We start from the raw sequence: 19,251 nt of genomic DNA on the forward strand, positions 1-19,251 counted from the left end.
ATGCCTTGGTTTAGATAGAAAACTTTCAGTAAATTTATTACATTTCAGGGACAAAAGTTTTGAAAGTAACTTGCAAAGGGAATGTTTGCCAGGTGAGATTGTATTTTTTTTTTTCCTCAACGAAGAGACTTTTCCCAGAAGCTTAGTAGCTATGAAGAAGTCTATAAAGGTGCTTTAGAATGATCTTGCTTGCTTGAACCATGAAATGGGGGGGCTTTTCTGCTTTTTGTTCAAATTTTTTTGGAGGCCCACACGTGGAACAGGAAGCTTCTTAATATTTTTCAACAAAATTTCCATCTTCTGACGTGGACTGTGACACATTCAACTTGCATTTGACTTGCTGTTTGCATCTGGAAGGGTGCTAAGCAACCTGACAAAATATTCTTTGTATCTTGAGTTTGCTAGCTTTCTCTCTGTATTTGCCATGTTGTGATACTTTAGTCCAGCATTCATCATCAGGTTCTTTCATGGATAACCAGGCAGACAAGACAGCAGTCTCTTTAATGTTTTTTTAGATCAAGCCTTTTTTATGCATTTTGAAGGAAAGGGAAAACAAAAGGACTAAAATTGGTCTCTAGTTGGCTATTTTAAAACATGAAATATAAGTTTTGTCATTTAGATTCGCTACTTACTAGTAGTACTACTTACTTCTTACTAGTATTAAGTAGTGAGTAAGTAAGTAAGTAAGCCTGAACAATCAAGGAGGTATTTGTACATGCAGCTATGTTGCTACCGTGGTTAGCTGTGTTCCAAGACATGACCTTCATATTTTACTGATCTGTTAATTCTAAGACTGATAGTAATATTAAATTTCTGTAATACATATATTCTATACCTCCTTTTTTAAATCTGACATGCTGCTGAGTTTAGTACGAGCGAGCAAACACCCATTTTCCAAGTAGAGGTTGTGCTCCATGTTCAACATGCCAGGTAGAGAAAGATGGTCTGTTTTTCTCAGAGTGAATCTGTAGTGTGGTGCAAGCAGGACACAAGGCTGAAATGTACCTAAGTAAGACTAAACCAGAGAACCTATCTCAGTAATCCAAATTTGCAAGCTCTGCACTAGAATGTATCACTAGGGCTGATGCAGTCAGCATCACAAAGCTGTAGTATACCCCAAAAAACATTTTACATTCAAGAAGTGTCAGCAGTCCACATTACAAAAGCTGCACAGGAATTCATTTTCCTGTGGGAGTTATTCTCCTAGCAGTTGTAAATGCAGCCAGCTTGCAGTGTAGCCGCTGCACATCTTTCAGAGCAGATGGTTGTAGAGGAGACAGGAATATTCATACCAGTGCCAGCAATATTCAGGGTTACTTCCTGGTAAAAACATCACCAGAGCAATTGCAAGGCTTTTTACAGCTGTCTGCTCTCAGAGCGATTTGAGGGAAAGCTGCCTGAGAGCAGCCAAACAGAGGAGCCTGGCAGATAACCCCTATCACTCCAGTTAACCTTCGTACTTTTCTGTACCCTGGCGTCGTAACTGGTAGGAGAGTATGAGCACAGCAGCTGTTCCTGGGTATTCAGCCCCTGCACTGCGTCCTCCTTGCTGCATTCAGCTTTGTGGAACAGGTACCTAAGGATATGCTGGCTGTGAGTAGCAGCTCATGAAGTGTGTTTCAGCCCTAAGGCGACTCCAGTCGTACCTTTGCTTCTTAGCTATATGATGCCAATACGATCTAATGTCGGTTACTGATGGCAGAGCAGAATTTGCTCTGAGTGTATTTTAAAACTGGAGGACTAAGCTAAGTACCTACCTAATGCTGGGTATGAATAAAATGAGCCAGACACCTGTGATGTTCTTAAAAGTAAAGAGAAAAAAAACCTGGAAAACAGATCATATTTTTATGTGCAGTCTTGCCAGTACTATTTGCCTCCTGCCAATTCTGTATGGATTTTACCAAACATCAGCAATCTCAACATGTTGTAATTGCTTAGACTGTACCCTACTTACCTAATGGTCAAAGATCAGTATTTTATCCATGGTAGAAATTGTCTTTGTATTAATTGTTTTAGGGTTTGTTCTTATCTGCATAGAGAATTCTTTTTGGCACAGAGAAATTGCTACAAAAAAGCATGGCAGCTAAAGTAGAGGCATACACAGGGCTGCACACCTGGCAGGTAGTCCTAAAAAAGGAGATGCAAATGGGCCTTACACATTTTATGGGTTTCTGGTTCCCTGATTGATTTACAGTACTGTGAGAGGGAAGCTGTACTGCAGAAATCAATGTGTTAGCATTTCAAATGCACATCTGAAATTGCCTGTCTGTATGGCTGGGAAACCACTCACCTGCCTGTAGATCACAGCAGGGTTTGCCAGCTGAAGCAGCAGAGAGGTAGACAGGGTAGAACAACTGTTTTCACATCTTCATACTAAAGAAGCTTTTTATTTCATTTCCAGGGTTATATTCGGCAGTGCCGCAAACATACAGGAATGTTCACTGCAGCTCAATTAAGCACCATTTTTGGAAACATTGAAGATATTTACAAGTTCCAAAGGAAGTTTCTGAAGGATCTTGAGAAACAATACAACAAAGAGGAACCTCATCTAAGTGAAATAGGGTCATGTTTTCTTCAACATGTAAGTTGCAAAAGTTGTTTTTATTTATGAAATTAACAAAATCAAAATATGATAAGAAGATTATAAGTTACCATGTTAGGATGGGATTTTAGTAACAAGTGCTTATCAAGTATGAAACTATGTATAGCTAGCATTTTAGAATGTAATCTACAATTAAAGGATTATTTAAATGTTTTAGATTTCTCCTTGTCTTTAGCAAGCATGTAACTTTGTATATAGTTTTACATTTCCTTTTCAAAACTGTAATGGTCACAGACTAGCTGGATTATTTGTGATGATCTCATACTGGACATGCTAAAACTTCCTAAAGAAAATAAGGAAAGGTGGTGGGGAAAGAGGCTGTGAGTTCCTGACAGGCACTTGCTGAGCCTATAGCTACCTTCCCCCCAAAAAGTGCTTCCTGAAGTGGGCTTGATTATCCTGACTCGATGGAGGCCTCTTTTTCTGTGTTCTCTGTGTCCTTACAAAGAAAGTACATAGTTTTGACAGTTACAAAGTAGATTTCTGCATAGTTTTAAGGCTGACCAGCCTGGAAACAGTACAGGAAATAGATAGATTAATGTAATTAGATATAATAGCTACAATAGAAGTTACAAAAATATCTTTTCTCCTTTATAGACAAAACTTTAGTTAAAGCTTTGACCTTTTTTTTTTTTTTAACAGCAAGAAGGCTTTGCTATTTATTCAGAGTATTGTAACAATCATCCCAGTGCCTGCATTGAACTTTCCAAACTAATGAAACAGGGCAAATACCGTCACTTCTTTGAGGCCTGTCGCTTGCTTCAGCAGATGATTGACATTGCCATTGATGGTTTTCTTCTCACACCCGTTCAGAAAATCTGCAAATATCCTCTGCAGCTTGCAGAATTGCTCAAATACACCACTCAGGAGCACAGGTGAGAGAATGAAAAAACCTAATCTTATAATTGTAATACCGCCTAATTACTCAAGTTTTCTGGGTGACAGAACACTAAGGCTTTTGAGATCAGGAACAGAACTCCCACTGTCAGGAGCAAGAAAAGGCAAAGATGGCCTGAGAAAAAAACCACACTATCTGGGCAGGTTTGGAGGTAATGATTTATTTTTAGAAACTTATTATTAATAGACATTGCCTTTTCATTGCAATAAAGTCCAGATATTAGATTTTCAGCTGTGATAAGTAAGAATTGAAGTTACAGTTTATTGGCCTTTCTAGTATACCCCTGAGCTGATTAAATCTTTGACTAAATTAAGATTTTATCTTTAATCGTCTGCCTTTTTACCTTTTACAACTGCAAGAAAAATGTTCCATTGTGACCCCTGTGCTCAAGTCCAAATGCAGCCTGAGGCAATACTTCCTTGGCCTAAGTCTGCACTTCTTTAACCGTGAGAAAACTCCCCTTGGAGACCACAGGATTTTTGCTGGGGCAAAATATAGGGGATGTGATTTACTGACGTTCAGGCGTGAAATGCCTCCATTCAGTTCTGTGGCTACCCAGCAAGTCTTGCAATACCAGTTACTAACATGGGTATCTATTTCACATCTCTTCCACTAATTTTAGAAAGATTATTCTTTGAGCTATTAAACCTGCAGGTGAAGCAACAGCAAGGTCTTGCCACCCTCCATCCATAGTTTTTCTCTTCTTTGGCACAGCATCCAGAGATGCCTACAAGCACAGATGAGTGCCCAGTGTACAGAGTTGCTCACAAACAAGCAGGCCTACACCCATGTAGAGATTTGGTAAAGCTCCAGCCAACTGGGCTTTTTGGTAGTTTTTTGTTTTGTTTTCATTAAAAGTTTGAAGATCTGATGTGCACAGCCTGAAGTCCATAGTTTATGCAGCAAGTGTGGAGTTATGCACACACCGACAGAGAAAGAAGGAACCGAGATAAGGAAGGGCAAGAGTAGCAGCATGGCTATCATGTTCTCACCCTGTGGGACGTCTCCCTGACATTAGCAGGATCCTGTTATTGTTAATCTCTCTTTTTGTGTACAGTGCAGCAGAAAAGAGTTTCCAAAGATATAAATAGAGAGGAGAGTAACACACAGATTTAGAAGGGAAGTGCATCCATCAGCAGCACCCAATGAAAATAGAAACTGAGACAGAAGCAGATAAAAAGGACAGCAAAGCTGACCCCTTTGCAGGATTTATTTCTGGCTTATGGTCCTTTCTGCTTTTGGCTCCCTTTTCAAGAGGCGTTCTGACAAAGGAGAGAAGGCAGCTGCTCTTTTGGGACTTACAGGCAAGAAATACATCTCTTCCCTTCTCTCTTCTCAGACTTTGTTTGAGGAAGGCGAAGGAGTGATAGATACTATTCAAAGGGGAGTGAAAATCTGCCTACAGATTGGGGAGATTCAAAAGCATGTGTAGAGCTCAGGGAAGGAAGGAGGGGAGCAAAGCAATGGAAGAAGGACAGAAGGCTTGCATTTGACCTGCAGCAGGCAGGGCAAGATGACCATCTTGGCTGTCACACACTTGTTCTGTGAAAATAGGCCACTTTGCCAATATTGTCTCCTGTAATTCTTCTCTTCAATGCCCATATTTTTGGGTTTCTATCTCATCCTGTTTGAGGTGGCTTTCAGTACTTTTTCTGACCACATACCATCCTCTGTCTTCATTCATTGACCCAGCCACTGAGAACAAGAAGGAGAAAATACAGTTAAACACAATTAAAGGAATGCCCTTCCCAATAAAATCCCACTACAATTTTGCTTAAAACCAAATTCCTTTGGTGAAATGTAGATATCATGGAGGTTAATGGGAGTTCCTCCATTGTTTTCAGTAGAGACAGTATTGCAATTCATTAATCTACCTCCTCTGCCTCCTTCTACAAGCTTAATAATTTGCTCCTGGACAAAGCCTAGCAGTACAGCAGTACCGAAATGGACAGACGACTACGTGAGGTTCAGGATAGCTGAGAATTTGGTTTCTCTTATTTAAGTACCTTGAGTGGAGAGATAAACGGGTAACGCAGCCTGATGCTTCAAGTACTGTGTTACAGTTTGTGATTGCATCATATCCATTGCATAAGTGATCTTTGAAACATGATTACATTTCACAGTGATTATAACAACATAAAAGCTGCATATGAGACTATGAAGAACGTAGCATGCCTGATCAATGAGCGAAAAAGAAGACTAGAAAGCATAGACAAGATTGCACGTTGGCAGGTCTCTATCGTAGACTGGGAGGTAAGTATCAGTCTGCCCCTTTCCAGGGCAAAGGTACTGTGTACTGTACTTCATGTCCTCTACTGGATGTGCCTTTCTGCGTAGTTGGTAGTTTATTGCGTCTACTTTTGAACTGGTCATTGCTCAGTGAAAAGTCCAATTGCTTAATTTGCAGTGATTCTGTTACTGATTACCTTGATCATAAATGAGGAAGAGCAGCATGCATTAACATGGACACTTGTCTTTAAGATGACACTGGATTGAGGTGGCAAAATGTATTTTTTTGAAGTGTTAAACCTATAGATTCGCCTTTGGATTTTTAGTCGTTCTGCCAAATCTTGAACCTGCTTCAAAGTCTTTAGTGAAATAAAGTACAACAGAACCACGTTCATTGAGTTTGCCTGTATGAGATTATCTATATTCCATGACATTTTCAAATCTAATGACAAAAATACAATAAAAATACATGAACTTAAGATTTGGTTATAAAATGAGACTGATTAGGCCACAGCAAGATCTTAAAATATTATTTCCTTCATGCATATATCTCTCTTCTTAGGGACCAGATGTGTTAGCCAGAAGCTCAGAATTGATCCACTCAGGAGAACTGACCAAAATCTTAAAGCAAGGCAAAAGCCAGCAGAGGACTTTCTTCCTTTTTGACCATCAGCTTGTGTTCTGTAAGAAGGACTTACTGAGAAGGGACATTTTGTATTATAAAGATCGTATCGATATGGATGATATGGAAATTGTGGATACTGAAGATGGACGAGACAAAGACTTCAACATTAATGTCAAAAATGCTTTTAAGATAATAAACAGAGCAACAGAGGAGATACATTTGTTCTGTGCAAAAAAGCAGGAGGATAAAAAGAGGTGGATGCAGGCTTGTGAAAGTGAAAGGAGAAGAGTTTGGGAAGACAAGGAAATGGGTGAGTGAAAGGATTTTCTATCTAAAAGGTCATAAAAACAAAGGGTATTGTTCTTGCTTTTACACTTCAGTATGCTTTGTGCAGATGTGTACTCTGCCTTCTGGGACTGGTGTCTCTTTACCTGACATGACCTTTAGCTGTGTAAGTGAAGCCTGTCCAGGTGTGCTTGGCCTGTAATTGTGGGCCAGACATCCAGGGCAGTTAGCTATAACATCTGTGTCACAGTGTAACCCGTGTGATTCTGGTGAATTACAGAGCAGAATGAGGTAGGAGAAATGACAAGATGCAATTCACAAAGACCAATTGGTAACTAAAATCCATTCAAAGTCCTAGCACTTTTGTATGAATCATCGGCCTAAAACATCTGTTTGTAAAGGACACTTTATTATAAAGCCAAGAAGCAATTATTGTAGATTTATACTGTGGATGTCATATAGTGGCACCTCCTGTGTGCAGGACACACGGGGTTGCATGGTTTCATTAGTTACAGCCCAAACAAAAGCACCACTGAGCAGTTAACAGAGAAATGAAGCCTAACCCTGAGCAAGCAAAAAGGTAGCAAATCCTAGGATCTTTAGACCTGCAGCCTGTGAGACACTCCAAGGACAGTGTATTCTGTGTGAATCTACATTTGAGACTGGGGTTTTGTTTTAGTTTTTGCATCATTTCATGCTTCCTTTAAGATCACCTCCACCAAAATTTCATGGGCAAAACATACACGGAGAAGACAGCAACACTAATAAGAAAAATAAAACTCTTTAATATTCCTAAAGCAGTAATGAAAATATTAGTGCATCTGTGTGTGTCGACTGCGTGAGAACTTCTCATTTTATAACACTCATCAGGATTAGGCTTTAGATCACAGCAGGTTAAAGTTGGAAGTGCAGTGAAAAGGATGATAGAACTGATGAATCAAGAAGATGCCAAATCCCATATTCCATATTGACTTAAAACACCTGGTCAGAAGAATAAGAAAACAGAAATAGTCTTTAGATTACAAATATAAATGTTTTGATCTTAGTGGGTTTCTCTTGTTTGATACTGTTGTAAATATGACAAAAATAAAGCCTCCTCCATATGCATTGTAGGTGGTCTGTAAGCTGAAGAAAATTCTTCCCCATTGCACCAACTGTTGCAATTAACTCCAGTCCCCTTGAGTATAAACAATGGAGGAATCACAGCTAAACTTTTCTCTAACTTTACAAACTCTTCAAAACCAACTCTTCTCCTGTGCTGAACATCATAATATGACATTATGATCCTGTTAGACACAATATTGATGGCTCTCACGAGTTGCTCTGTGTAGAGCTTGTTCAGTCACCTTGTGCTTAAGGGGATGGGTGTTGTCTGCCTTTCCTAATTCAGCTAATAGAGCTCTAAAATAAAGTGGATATTGCAAAAGAGTGGAGGTGATCCGAAGGTAATAAAGCAATGCAGAGGATCTGATGATGTGTGTCCAAACAATCCCGCTTGCCACACGGTTACTGAAAGCCTCCACTCCAGTATATGACGAGAACAGTAATACAGTCATATGGAAGGATGACATGGAATAAATCGCAGCTCCTGCACTATTGTGAGCAGGACTGAGCAAAAGAGGATAAAATGTGAAAGTTTTCCATTCTCATCCTTTCTGAGGAGCATTCTTGAGCTCTTCAAATCTGTATCTACACCGCCTCCTGCAGTGGTTGCTTTATGGAGCACCAGGAGAGTGTGTTGAGAGGGCTACATGCTGTATGTCGGGATGCTTCTGAGGCTCACGCTAGTGCTTGAATTGGCATATCAATCTTGTGCTTGCAGTGGTGTGTTACCACTCCTTCTAAGTGACACTGCTGCAGAAATCCCCAAGCATGAGGAAACCACAAAGCTGTAGCAGCCTCAGCCCTAAATGTCATTATTTATTTTGCTGAGACCTCATGATAATCAACATGATATTCAAAAGGGTAGCCATTCAACAGTGGTGGCCATTGCAGTGATAATGACAAGATTCAGTATAATGAGAAACTGTATTTTTGATAGTGGCTCATAGGCACATGCAGTCTTTTCTGCCTGGATTACATACAGCCTTCTGGAAACTTGCTTTTCAAATGTTGCAGCTCATTATTCCTTTGTACCTGTTTTGGCATAGGTATCATGAACTGGAGGAAGGATTGTTGAGTTGTAATGCCTAATGCCCATCTGGTCTTGCATGTCACAGTGGCTTACATGTTTTCTCTTTTACCCAGAAAACTGCTGCTTTTCTAAAATTTCTCTTTTTTTGGCATAATTGAATATTTCCTTTAGCCAAAAACGGTGGAAAGGCACCAGTATTCTCAACCTCAGGTTTAAATTTATCTTGTTGATTTTGTAAGCTATCTTGCTGAGCTTCACACAAAGCCTCTAATCTAACCACTCAGAGAACAAATACATACTCTTCCAATTCAGAATTGCAAATGGCATTTTACTTCCATTTTCAAAGACACTTTGGTGCGAGTCACTGTCTCCCAAACCATATCTGGCTTTTCTTAGCTGTTTTGAATATATGGGAAGAAAAGGCTACAGCCAGAAAATCCTTCTCCAGACCGCTAATAGTAACCCTAAGAAAGTCGCCTGATCTCTGCTGGTGTAAATGCTTTTTTTTTTTAATCCGTTTCCTTGTTTGTATAAGAGGAAAAAAAACCCTGCAGAATAAAATAAACTTCTGCTATCCCAAAATTATGGCTAACTTCTGTTGTATTGTAAGTTAATAGGCTGATTTGTTACAATTTCTTCATAAGTTCAGAATAAAAAAGTAAAGGGAATTTTGAAAATATAGAGAAGTGTGGGAAGATGTAAAATGGAACCAAACTAGACATTCATTCTGACTTTGAATCACAACTTTTGTGCCCTCTCTGTGCATATGAGTGAAGAGTGACAGTGTGTGTGCACTGCTGTCCCCGTGTGCAAACATAACATATCCCTCTATCTCAACTGTCTTGTACACAGCAAGAGGAAGCTGGAGTGCCTGTACCTGGGCTCCAGACAGCACCAGTCACTGGTGTCACCTTTCCTGGCAGATGTCTGGCATCTCTGTACTCAGCACAGATCAGTCATACTCCTGTCACGTGACAGTAAATAGCAAAGGGTTGACCACACACTGTAGCATTATGTAAGTCATGCTAGTATGCAAACACATAAATGAGAAACCAGAGTGAGCAATCCAGTCCCAGTCTTTTGCAGCTACAACCACATCACAGCCTGCTTTGGTGTTTGGCAGATGATGTGATATTGTGCCCTCCAAGTGGAGGGAAAGGCACCCAAATTTCTACTATTGACTTCACTTTGTTTCCCTAAATTAACTCGGAGTGAGCAAAAAAAGAAACAGATTCGGCATTTGTGACATATTACTTGGTGGCTTGTAGCTTTCATCTTTTTAATCTCTAGTTATCTGGAGTTATCTATAAAAGAAATTTTTCTGTAGTTAGTTCCCCAATGGTTGTCATTTGCAGGACTTGGAAAGCAGCTACAGGCAAATTAATGTTCCTATCGTTATCTCTATCTTTAAATTTATATGACAAAGTAAAACATACTTCTAAAAACTTAAGGTATATTGCTATTGAGATTTACTTAACACCTCTTTAAAATATAGTTTGCTTATTGTTTTTAATTTAATGTAGTCAAGTGTTTGATACAGTATTTTTATACCAGTGCCCTAATTTGCACTTTGACGTAGGAATGGAAATCTCAGAAAACCAGAAGAAACAAGCCATGCAGAATGCTCGTAAGTCAAGGCAGGGAAAAATTAAAGGTGGGTGCTTTATATTTTTACTGTGTTTCAATGTTCTTTATGTTAGGAACTAGCATAACCTGGCTGTGGTCAAGTTCTTCAATCTTTTAAAACTTTTTCATGGTCTACACAGACTTCAAATTATTTCCATGAATCTGTATTTTAATACCAAATTCTTTGTAATACCTTTGTATTCTGTATACTAAGTCAGCTTCCCAGTCTCCTTCAGATAAGCAAGTCAGTATTCTCTTTATTAGAGATGAAACTCAAGAAGTAAGGCAAGTGGTTTAGTTAAGGATGTAAGAAAGTGCATGCAGAGATTATCTTAGAAATGAGGGTTACTGATTCCATCATTTGCTTTTACTCCAACAGCTTGTTCTTCTATAGTAATTACATGCTTTGTTTAAAATATCATAAAGTTCTTCCTGCAAGCCACATGTTGCTGTATTTGTGATAACACACTCCAAATAGCTTCCTTCTATCATAGACTAGAAGGAAGGATGGACTAGAAATTTATTTCTCTAGAAGCAGCTTTTTCATTCATTTTCTTTCTCAGAAAATGTGTTGTGATTTTTTATCTTAAAGTCAAATGTGGGTAAATCTCTAGTGTGTTGAGAGAATAAATTGAGCGAGTGAGACCAGATTAAATCTGAATTTAGGAGTAAAGGAGTTGATACTATGTAGTCCTCTCCTCCCTGCTTAGTTTTTGGTAATTCTGTAATGTTATTTTTATTAGTATTGTTCTCTTTTTAAGCCAAGTTAATGCAGAAATTAAGAAGTCTAATAGCAGAAAAAGTAATAGCACTTCCATTTGAGTTCATGACAAAATTTATACAGGCTTTATTGACCATTGAATTTGTCCCATGGTCCTGTGCTTAAATTTTCCCAGTATTGGCTGCTCTGATAGCTGGCTCATATGCTTTATTATACTGTTTCTTCTGCAGGAGTAAGCTATAATGGGTGTCCCATGCCTCCTCCGCACCAAAGCCTGCATCCTATTCATCAGCGCCACATCACTGTGCCTACCAGCATCCCACAGCAGCAGGTTTTTGCCCTGGCAGAACCCAAGCGGAAGCCATCCCTCTTCTGGCACACCTTCAACAAACTTACCCCCTTCAAAAAGTGAGAGGCCAAGGACATGAGAAGGGCATTGGCACAGAAGGAATCTTACTGCAGAGAAGAACCTTGGAGATACGGTTAAGCTTATTTGAGCTCATGAATCTCCAGTTTTGGAGAGAAAACCTTCGGCTCCCTTGAGCCAGAAATACCACCTTTGTCCAGAAGTAGTTCCTAAACACTGCTCTGAAGTCAATGTTTCTGGGTGTCAGCATTGCTGATGAAGAGCAGTTTCCCTTCTGACAAAGACAACTTGCTGTTACTATTAAGCAGCAGTATTTGATCTCTGTTTCTTAGTTATTTTGAAGTAGTAATGGAATCATGCAGGTCATTGTAACATTTCATTTTTCTTAATCTTACATTGATGGCCAAATTTAGGGTAGGGAGGAGTTTTTCATTAAGGGGAGGAATATCAGCAAGGAATCTTAGGAGAGTTTTCTCCTAAGCACTGAGCAGAGACCACCTATTAAAATCAGGTGGAGAGAACCCGTGTGATTAACCTGCTGTTGCAGAATTTGCAGAATCCCTCCTGTCTTCTTCTATTAAATTGCCAAATGGCAGGAGAACGTCCCGCAAGGCCTTACCATATTCCAGATTGGAACAGGGAAATTTTATTCTGTCATATAGAAACATGAACAGAGTGTAAAATGGACTATAAAGATATGTGCATTAACTGCACACGAGTGGAAACAAGAGGAGCCCAGGCCTCTCAGATTGATTACTTTCAGTTGCAGCAATATACTGCATGCATGTATGCTCTTCAGCGTAGAGGTTTTATATCACCTTTTGCGCACTTCTTAGCCTGAGACGGCTTATCAATGTGCTTATCTCTTTTTGTAAAATGTATTTTTTTATTTTTTAACGAAGATAATGTGAATGTACAAAATTAGAGCTGAGACAGTACATGCTGACTGCTGACTGCTGGCTATGTTACATAGCTCTCACACTTTGTATTCATCTAGCTTGACTTAGTAAATGGATGAATGGTAACGTAACTATACTGAAGTAGTCTGGATCCATGCTTCTTATACACAGTCGATTGACTATGGGTTTTGACCAATTATGTCTTCACAAAGAAAGAAAAATCCCTGCTGGAAGAGACAGTGAAATTGTGTGGACCAGAGATGGACTTTTGTCTCAGAGTCATCAGTCTGTTTTGGAAGGAGAGGAACCTGATTCAATTAAGGTCAGCTATGGCCAGCATAGGCAATATGTGATTTGCATTGCTACACTTTGCCTATGACACAAAGTTGGTTTGGGAGAATAACTTTTAAAAAGCCACCATGATGAAACAGGATGTTGGTACGTGCAGCACTGATTATTTCTGTTTGATAGCTCTCATTAAGGATGGCAAGACTGCTGGTAATATGGAAGGAAAGAAAGACTCCATATGTTTCAGAACTGTTTTGCTATGAATGTCTTTACAATACTTTATCTTATGCTGCTGATTAGGGGCATTATCTGTTGATAAGGATAGATCCAAGGGTATCTTTGACAATGGATGTAATCAGCTTTGTCATGAATCTGTAATATATGAAGAACAAACAAGGGGCTAGAGGCCAGGCATCTTAACAGCAATGTAAAAAAGCCTTATTTAAAACATGTATTTGTTCTGATTACTACTGTTACCTCTATTTTTATTTCTTATCAGTGTTGTGAAGCCTACTAGTTGCTAGATTTTGTGATTCGATAACTTTGTGGCAACTTCTGCAAAGCCCAGGTTTGTGGTTTTGTTTTTAAATGACATCTTTTGACAAATGTACATTTCAAATGACTTGTGTATATAGTTCAGCAATAATGCAAAGCCTGGTGATGCTCAGCTGAATCGTTCACTGCTTAGTGAACTTCATTGCTTTTGCTTTTCTGTAGCAATGGAAAATGACCTGAAATAGTTAAGAACAGGAAATATGCACTGACATGATCCAGCATAAAGAAAATGCACGGGAAAGTTAGTGAAAAAAGATGGGTTGTACTTTTCTTCTGATGTTTAAAACAAGCTATTTCTTTTCAGACTTTGAAAAAAGTTCTAAATACTCCACTTAAACACAAGGAGCAGATTTCCAAATGCAGGCATGGATGCATGCCCTTCCCCTTAAATGAGTCATCCTTTTGTGTTTCTTACATACGGATTTTTTGTGGGTACTTGCCATGTTCAGGGTTGCAAACCAAAGTGATGCATGTACTGCGGAAGTGGAGATGATGTTTTTCATAATGACATTTTGAAAGACCTGATCTAGATGGAAAAAAAAAAAAAGTCTGAAGTCAGATTGCAGTGCTCACCCAGAAACCTTTCCAGCTGGACCTTAAGACATTATGAGATCCACACTTACATACATGTCTTTGCTAAAACCTACTTTCTTCCAGGGCTCTGTTCAGTGGAGTGCTGGATAAAAGTGGAGGTTTTGGGATATATCTTCTGACATGTCAGTGCCCACGAAGGTTCTTCCCATTTCATAATGCTGGTGCCTTAGCCCTAAAAATGAACAGAAATATTTGCATATGGTTTTGGATGCAGCAGTTTTTCTCTCAAGAACTGAATTTCAGAGAGATAAAAAGCAAATGTTTCATGGTGCAGATTACTCAGGACAGTTTTACCTATAGTACCCTACATACAGATCTGGCTATTTTATAATAGTCCCTGTGTCTTTCTTTGCAATTTCATCTTGCAGCAGATTAACATAAAATATAACAAGACAGGCCAAATTTAGACTACACCGTAACCTTTTAAATTAATTATAGTTAAATGAAGACACACAATTACATTATCTAACAATTAAGACAAATATTTACTTGAGGTTCAGCCTGACTTTAGAGTCTGTGAAGAAAAGAGTTGCAACTAAAATGTAAGTTCCTGTTCCAGCAACTCTTGGCCAGATTCTCCTTCTGATACCAAAAGGTGTATATGATCCAAAAGGTGTGATGGCAACATCCGTTCTGTTCCTCTCACTTTCACATGCTTTAAGTTACTATAAAATGTTCTAGGGCAACTACTAAGCACATTTGTGCCTCGTTTAGGTAAAGCACAGACAGAGCCTTCCCAATGGCCTGCTGAGCAGAGAACCTCAGACTTTGTGCATGAGATGCAGTAAAATAGAACTGTCCTCAGATGTGTTCCCACTGAGTTAGGATAATGCCAAACCATAATTGCATCCAACTCAGAGCATTTGATGTATAAAATAATAAGATTGTTTTACAAGTGGTTTTTGCCATGCTAAATTTCACATTGAGTTTTAGTGGTCAGTGTAATAACAGAGTTCAAAGACAGACTACTCAAATGTTCCACAGTTCAGTTGTCTTTTGAAAATAATTGTAACGGAGTTTTGGAGCCAAAGGTCTTTAGCCATAAGTAACACAGTACCTTTCTTTGACTGCCTTCCTGCTTTTTTTCTATGTATGTGGCATTTGTATATAGGAGATGCCTTCTGAATGATCTGTAATTTAAAACTATTTGTTGTACATACTAGGGATGACTTGCATATATATATTTTATTTTGACAAGTGTTTTGTAACATTTTATCTTACGTACATTGCCTTGTGCATCTTACCATCCCTGTGCTGTTACACATTGTAAATTAATTGTCCTGGCTACAGAGCAGATGAATTGGCTGTTGACGGCTGAAGTACAATGTTGAGGACTGCAGTAACTTGATGTGCATTTGTTCTGAAGTAATTGCATTACAAGGTTTATTTACTCTTGGAACACTGTTTGTCAAATGAATTGGTTTTTTGGAAGTAAGTACAAACTTACATTCCCATTATTTTTCTCTTATTGTACGTGTTTCAATTAAATAATGTACAAAGCTGAAGTTCCTCAGCTGTGTCTTATAAAACTTTATTGTGCAGTTTTAAAAAATGTTGTGGGTTTTGGTTTTTATTTAATTGACTATGAAGTTTCTTCTGTGAGGCCAAAAATGTATCAGCTGTCACACTAATTTTATTATTTTAAAGCAAAAAAGTCACATCCTCCTCTCTTGGTTTTCCAGTAACAGCTACAGCACTTGCAGAATTTCCTTTTAGCAAACTACTAAAACTGGTTCTGAGGCTCAAGTCTTCATCACTCAGCCAAACCTCATCATTATTAACTGTCCAGCTATATGCTTGGTTGGACTCGATGATCCGGTGGGTCTCTTCCAACCTGGTTATTCTATGATTCTATGATTCTGTGCTGCTGCAATGACTGTGCTTTACCTTGTCCTGGCAGACAGCTTCCATGGTACCTCTTGGAAGTAAATGCAAGTGCAACTTTTGTATTTACAAAGCTCCTGCTAACAGAGATGGTGACTTAAGAACTTCAATACATGTAAGGAGGATTAGATTTTGGGTTTTTTTGAATGAAAGCAAAACCTTTTGAAAAAGTTCACCCAAAAGGCATGTTCTGTAAATGTGTGTGAACAGGCTTACATGCCTGCTTGTTAGAATGATGGGCAACACAGCTGGAGATTCAATTGACTGCTCTGATTCAGGAAAGGTTTTCATTTCTAGTTATTCTGACAGAGCAAGGGACCACATCTGAAAGCCATGCATGTGTCCTTCCTGCTCAGGACTGCGTCAAAAATCATGTTTCGCCGAGACACATTTGCTTTAACAAAATACCATACTGTGCTGAATTCTTTTAATCAAAAATGCTCTGGTAAGTTCAAATGCTGGCACAATAGTTTGGTTTGCCAATTCTTCGTATCTCCTTCCAGTGTCCAACCTCTTACCTCTGTTTCTTGGTTCATGTCAAAGCCAAGTTTCCCAGGCCTCCCAAGTGCTGCTTCTGCAGCAGGTTGTGTGCTGAGTGCTCCAATATCAAACTGAAAGGCACGATATGAGCACATAAGAACAAACACTGGTGCAGGATGATGTGATGAACAGGCTTTCTAAAGAGCCTGCAGTTCATTTGGCCATAATGCACTTTATTTCATGCTTCGGCAGCGAAAGACCTGTAGATCATTCCACACTGTCAGCTTTTAAGTTCTTTGAGAGCTGATCTATCAGGTAAAGCATTTAGTTTGTACATAAATAGCACAGCTTGTCTTGCTTCTTTTGGTTATTTTTTGGGGTTTTTTTTCACATCCTGTAGCCTGTAAGGAAAGCACACAAATATTTAGTGTGTTTCTGATTTTTTTTTCAAAATTCACTTATTCTAACTAGATAGAGAAGACGTAAAGTTGAGAATATGTCAAAACTGAATAAACAGTCAGTACAATATATTTTTTTTAAATCTGTTAGGTTTACTTCACTGCAGTCAGAACTGGCTCGTGGTTGTCCAGGTAAATACCTAGCCTGAGAACTCACAGGTGCTTAGGCTCCATTTTCCATAAAAGATGTGTGTGTGAGTGTTTATATTTGTATACATACATACACGCACACCCACCCCTGCCTTTCATAGGCTCCATATGGTATTCCCATATGGAGCCCACTGCTGACACCCACAACAAGTTGTCCTAGACAGAGTGATCTACACTCATCACAGCCTCTCTCTGCTTGAATTGCATCTTATCTTTCTGTTCTGCATCTTGGCAGGGGGAGGGATGAGTGGGGGAGGGAAGGGGAACAACACCTGGACAAGGTTTTAACCAGATCATTTTAATATTTTAAGTATTCAGAGCAGACCACTAGCAATAATGGACAAACTACTCCACAGACAAGGAAGGCTGGAAGCTATCCACATCACTGGAGTTTGACGTGAGCAAAGTTCGGAAGGGCAAATTTTAGAGGGCAGAAGTTACAGACCATGGAGTACCATTGCCTTTCAATGGCTGAGTTTTAATCTGAAGAGAAACACAAAATTATGAAGGATTTATCAGTGTTTCTCCTAGTGATTTTTGAGAAGTTGAAACTGCTTTAGGGAAAGGAGGAGCTCCAAGTGCTCCTGAGGGACATTGCTGGAAGATGCAGGCACATGCCAAATTCCTCCTTGTTTGTGGTACATAGGAAGTTAGAAGGCAGAAGGCCCAATATACATGCTAGAGTGAGCTGTCAGTAGGCAGACCCTCTAAGCACAGTTAACCTTGGCCTCTGCCTATGAGCATACCACAGACTTTGGAGACCCTGACTCATGAAGGACTGTAAACTTGTCTAGAAGGTGCTGTTCTAATAATGTTGAATATTGAACATCATGAGGTTCAACAAGGCCAAGTGCAAGGTCCTACACCTGGGTCAGGGCAATCCCTGATTTCAACACAGGATGGGGGATGATGTGATTGAGAGCAGCCCTGCAGAGAAGGACTTGGGGGTGCTGGTCGGTGAGAGGCTCGACGTGAGCTGGCAACTTGTGCTCACAGCCCAGAAGGCCAAACTGTATCCTGGGCTGCATCAAAAGAAGTGTGACCAGCAGGTCAAGGGAGGGGATTCTGTCCCTCTATTCCTCTCTTGTGAGACCTCACCTGAAATACTGTGTCCAGTTCTGGAATCCTTAACACAAGAAGGATATGGAGCTGCTAGAACGGGTCCAGAGGCGGGCTACAAAGATGATCAGAGGACAGAAGCACTTCCCATATGAGGACAGGCTGAGAGAGTTTGGGTTGTTCAGCCTGGAGAACAGAAGGCTCCGAAGAGATCTTATAGCAACCTTCCAGTACCTGAAAGGGGTACAAGAAAGCAGGAGAGGGACTAAACATAAAGGCTTGTGGTGACAGGAGGAGGGGGAGTGGGTATAAACTGAAGAGGGGCAGATTTAGGCTTGATATAAGGAAGAATTTCTTCACCATGAAAGTGGTGAGACACTGGCACAGGTTGTCCAGTGAATGTGGATGCCCCATCCCTGGAGGTGTTCAAGGCCAGGTCAGATGGGCCTTGGGCAGCCTGATCTAGTGGGATGTCCCTGCCCATGGCAGGGTGGTTGAAAATAGGTGACCTATAAGGTCCCTTCCAACCCAAACTATGCTATGATTCTATGACTCTGTGATTCTTTGATTGAATATCTTCTTTTACTAGCCATCCATTATGGTCATTACTGCCATACTCAGCTCCTAACAATTAGCACAGCAATAAATCTAACTCCTCCCTGCATCTCTTGCCATTCAGATGCCACCTTTTTAAAGAGGAAATTATGAACTTGTGCTATTATTTCCAAGGCATTATTCTGTGATAAGGCAGATTACAAGCAGCTGATGGTAATGTTTGTGTTCAAGGCCATTCCTACAGCAGTTTTCTTGTTTCTCTGTTAAAAAACAATCAAACCAGACTGAATGCAGAGTCCATCAAGGTAGATGTAACTAATGAACTATGTCATTCTTATACCAGAATTGGGATAAACAGATATTGCAGAATCAGAATCACAGAATCACTAGGTTGGAAAATACCTCCAGGATCATCGAGTCCAACCATTCCTATCAAACACCAAACTATGCCCCTCCACACCTCATCCACCTGTCTTTTAAACACCTCCAGGGAAGGTGACTCAACCACCTCCCTGGGCAGCCTGTTCCAGTGCCCAATGACCCTTTCCGTAAAAAATTTTCTTCTGATGTCCAGCCTGAACCTCCCCTGGTGGAGATTGAGGCCATTCCCTCTTGTCCTGTCCCCTGTCACTTGGGAGAAGAGGCCAGCTCCCTCCTCTCTACAACCTCCTTTCAGGTAGTTATAGAGAGCAATGAGGTCTCCCCTCAGCCTCCTCCAGGCTAAACAACCCCAGCTCTCTCAGCCGTTCCTCATAAGGCCTGTTCTCCAGCCCCTTCACCATCTTTGTCACTCTTCCCTGAACACGCTCCAGATCCTCAACATCCTTCTTGTGGTGAAGGGC

At 39.9% G+C, this 19,251-nt stretch overlaps 1 protein-coding gene across 6 annotated transcripts in view; it reads left to right on the forward strand.

Annotated features, from left to right (window-relative positions):
• Positions 1 to 15,534, forward strand: part of SPATA13 (spermatogenesis associated 13) — a 161,875-nt gene extending 146,341 nt beyond the window's left edge. For 2 of the 6 annotated variants that reach the window (XM_069883227.1, XM_069883224.1), the window contains 6 exons: positions 2,402 to 2,581; positions 3,245 to 3,477; positions 5,624 to 5,753; positions 6,292 to 6,664; positions 10,353 to 10,427; positions 11,351 to 15,534. In XM_069883227.1, coding sequence (XP_069739328.1) covers positions 2,402 to 2,581; positions 3,245 to 3,477; positions 5,624 to 5,753; positions 6,292 to 6,664; positions 10,353 to 10,427; positions 11,351 to 11,532 — 1,173 coding nt within the window. In that variant the 3' untranslated portion in view covers positions 11,533 to 15,534. The remainder of the gene's footprint in view (positions 1 to 2,401; positions 2,582 to 3,244; positions 3,478 to 5,623; positions 5,754 to 6,291; positions 6,665 to 10,352; positions 10,428 to 11,350) is intronic. The other 4 variants (XM_069883225.1, XM_069883226.1, XM_069883228.1 and 1 more) reach the window with 3 other exon arrangements.
• The last annotated feature ends 3,717 nt before the right edge of the window (positions 15,535 to 19,251 follow it).

Source organism: Phaenicophaeus curvirostris, chromosome 1 (genome assembly GCF_032191515.1).
Source record: "Phaenicophaeus curvirostris isolate KB17595 chromosome 1, BPBGC_Pcur_1.0, whole genome shotgun sequence".
NCBI lineage: Eukaryota > Metazoa > Chordata > Aves > Cuculiformes > Cuculidae > Phaenicophaeus > Phaenicophaeus curvirostris.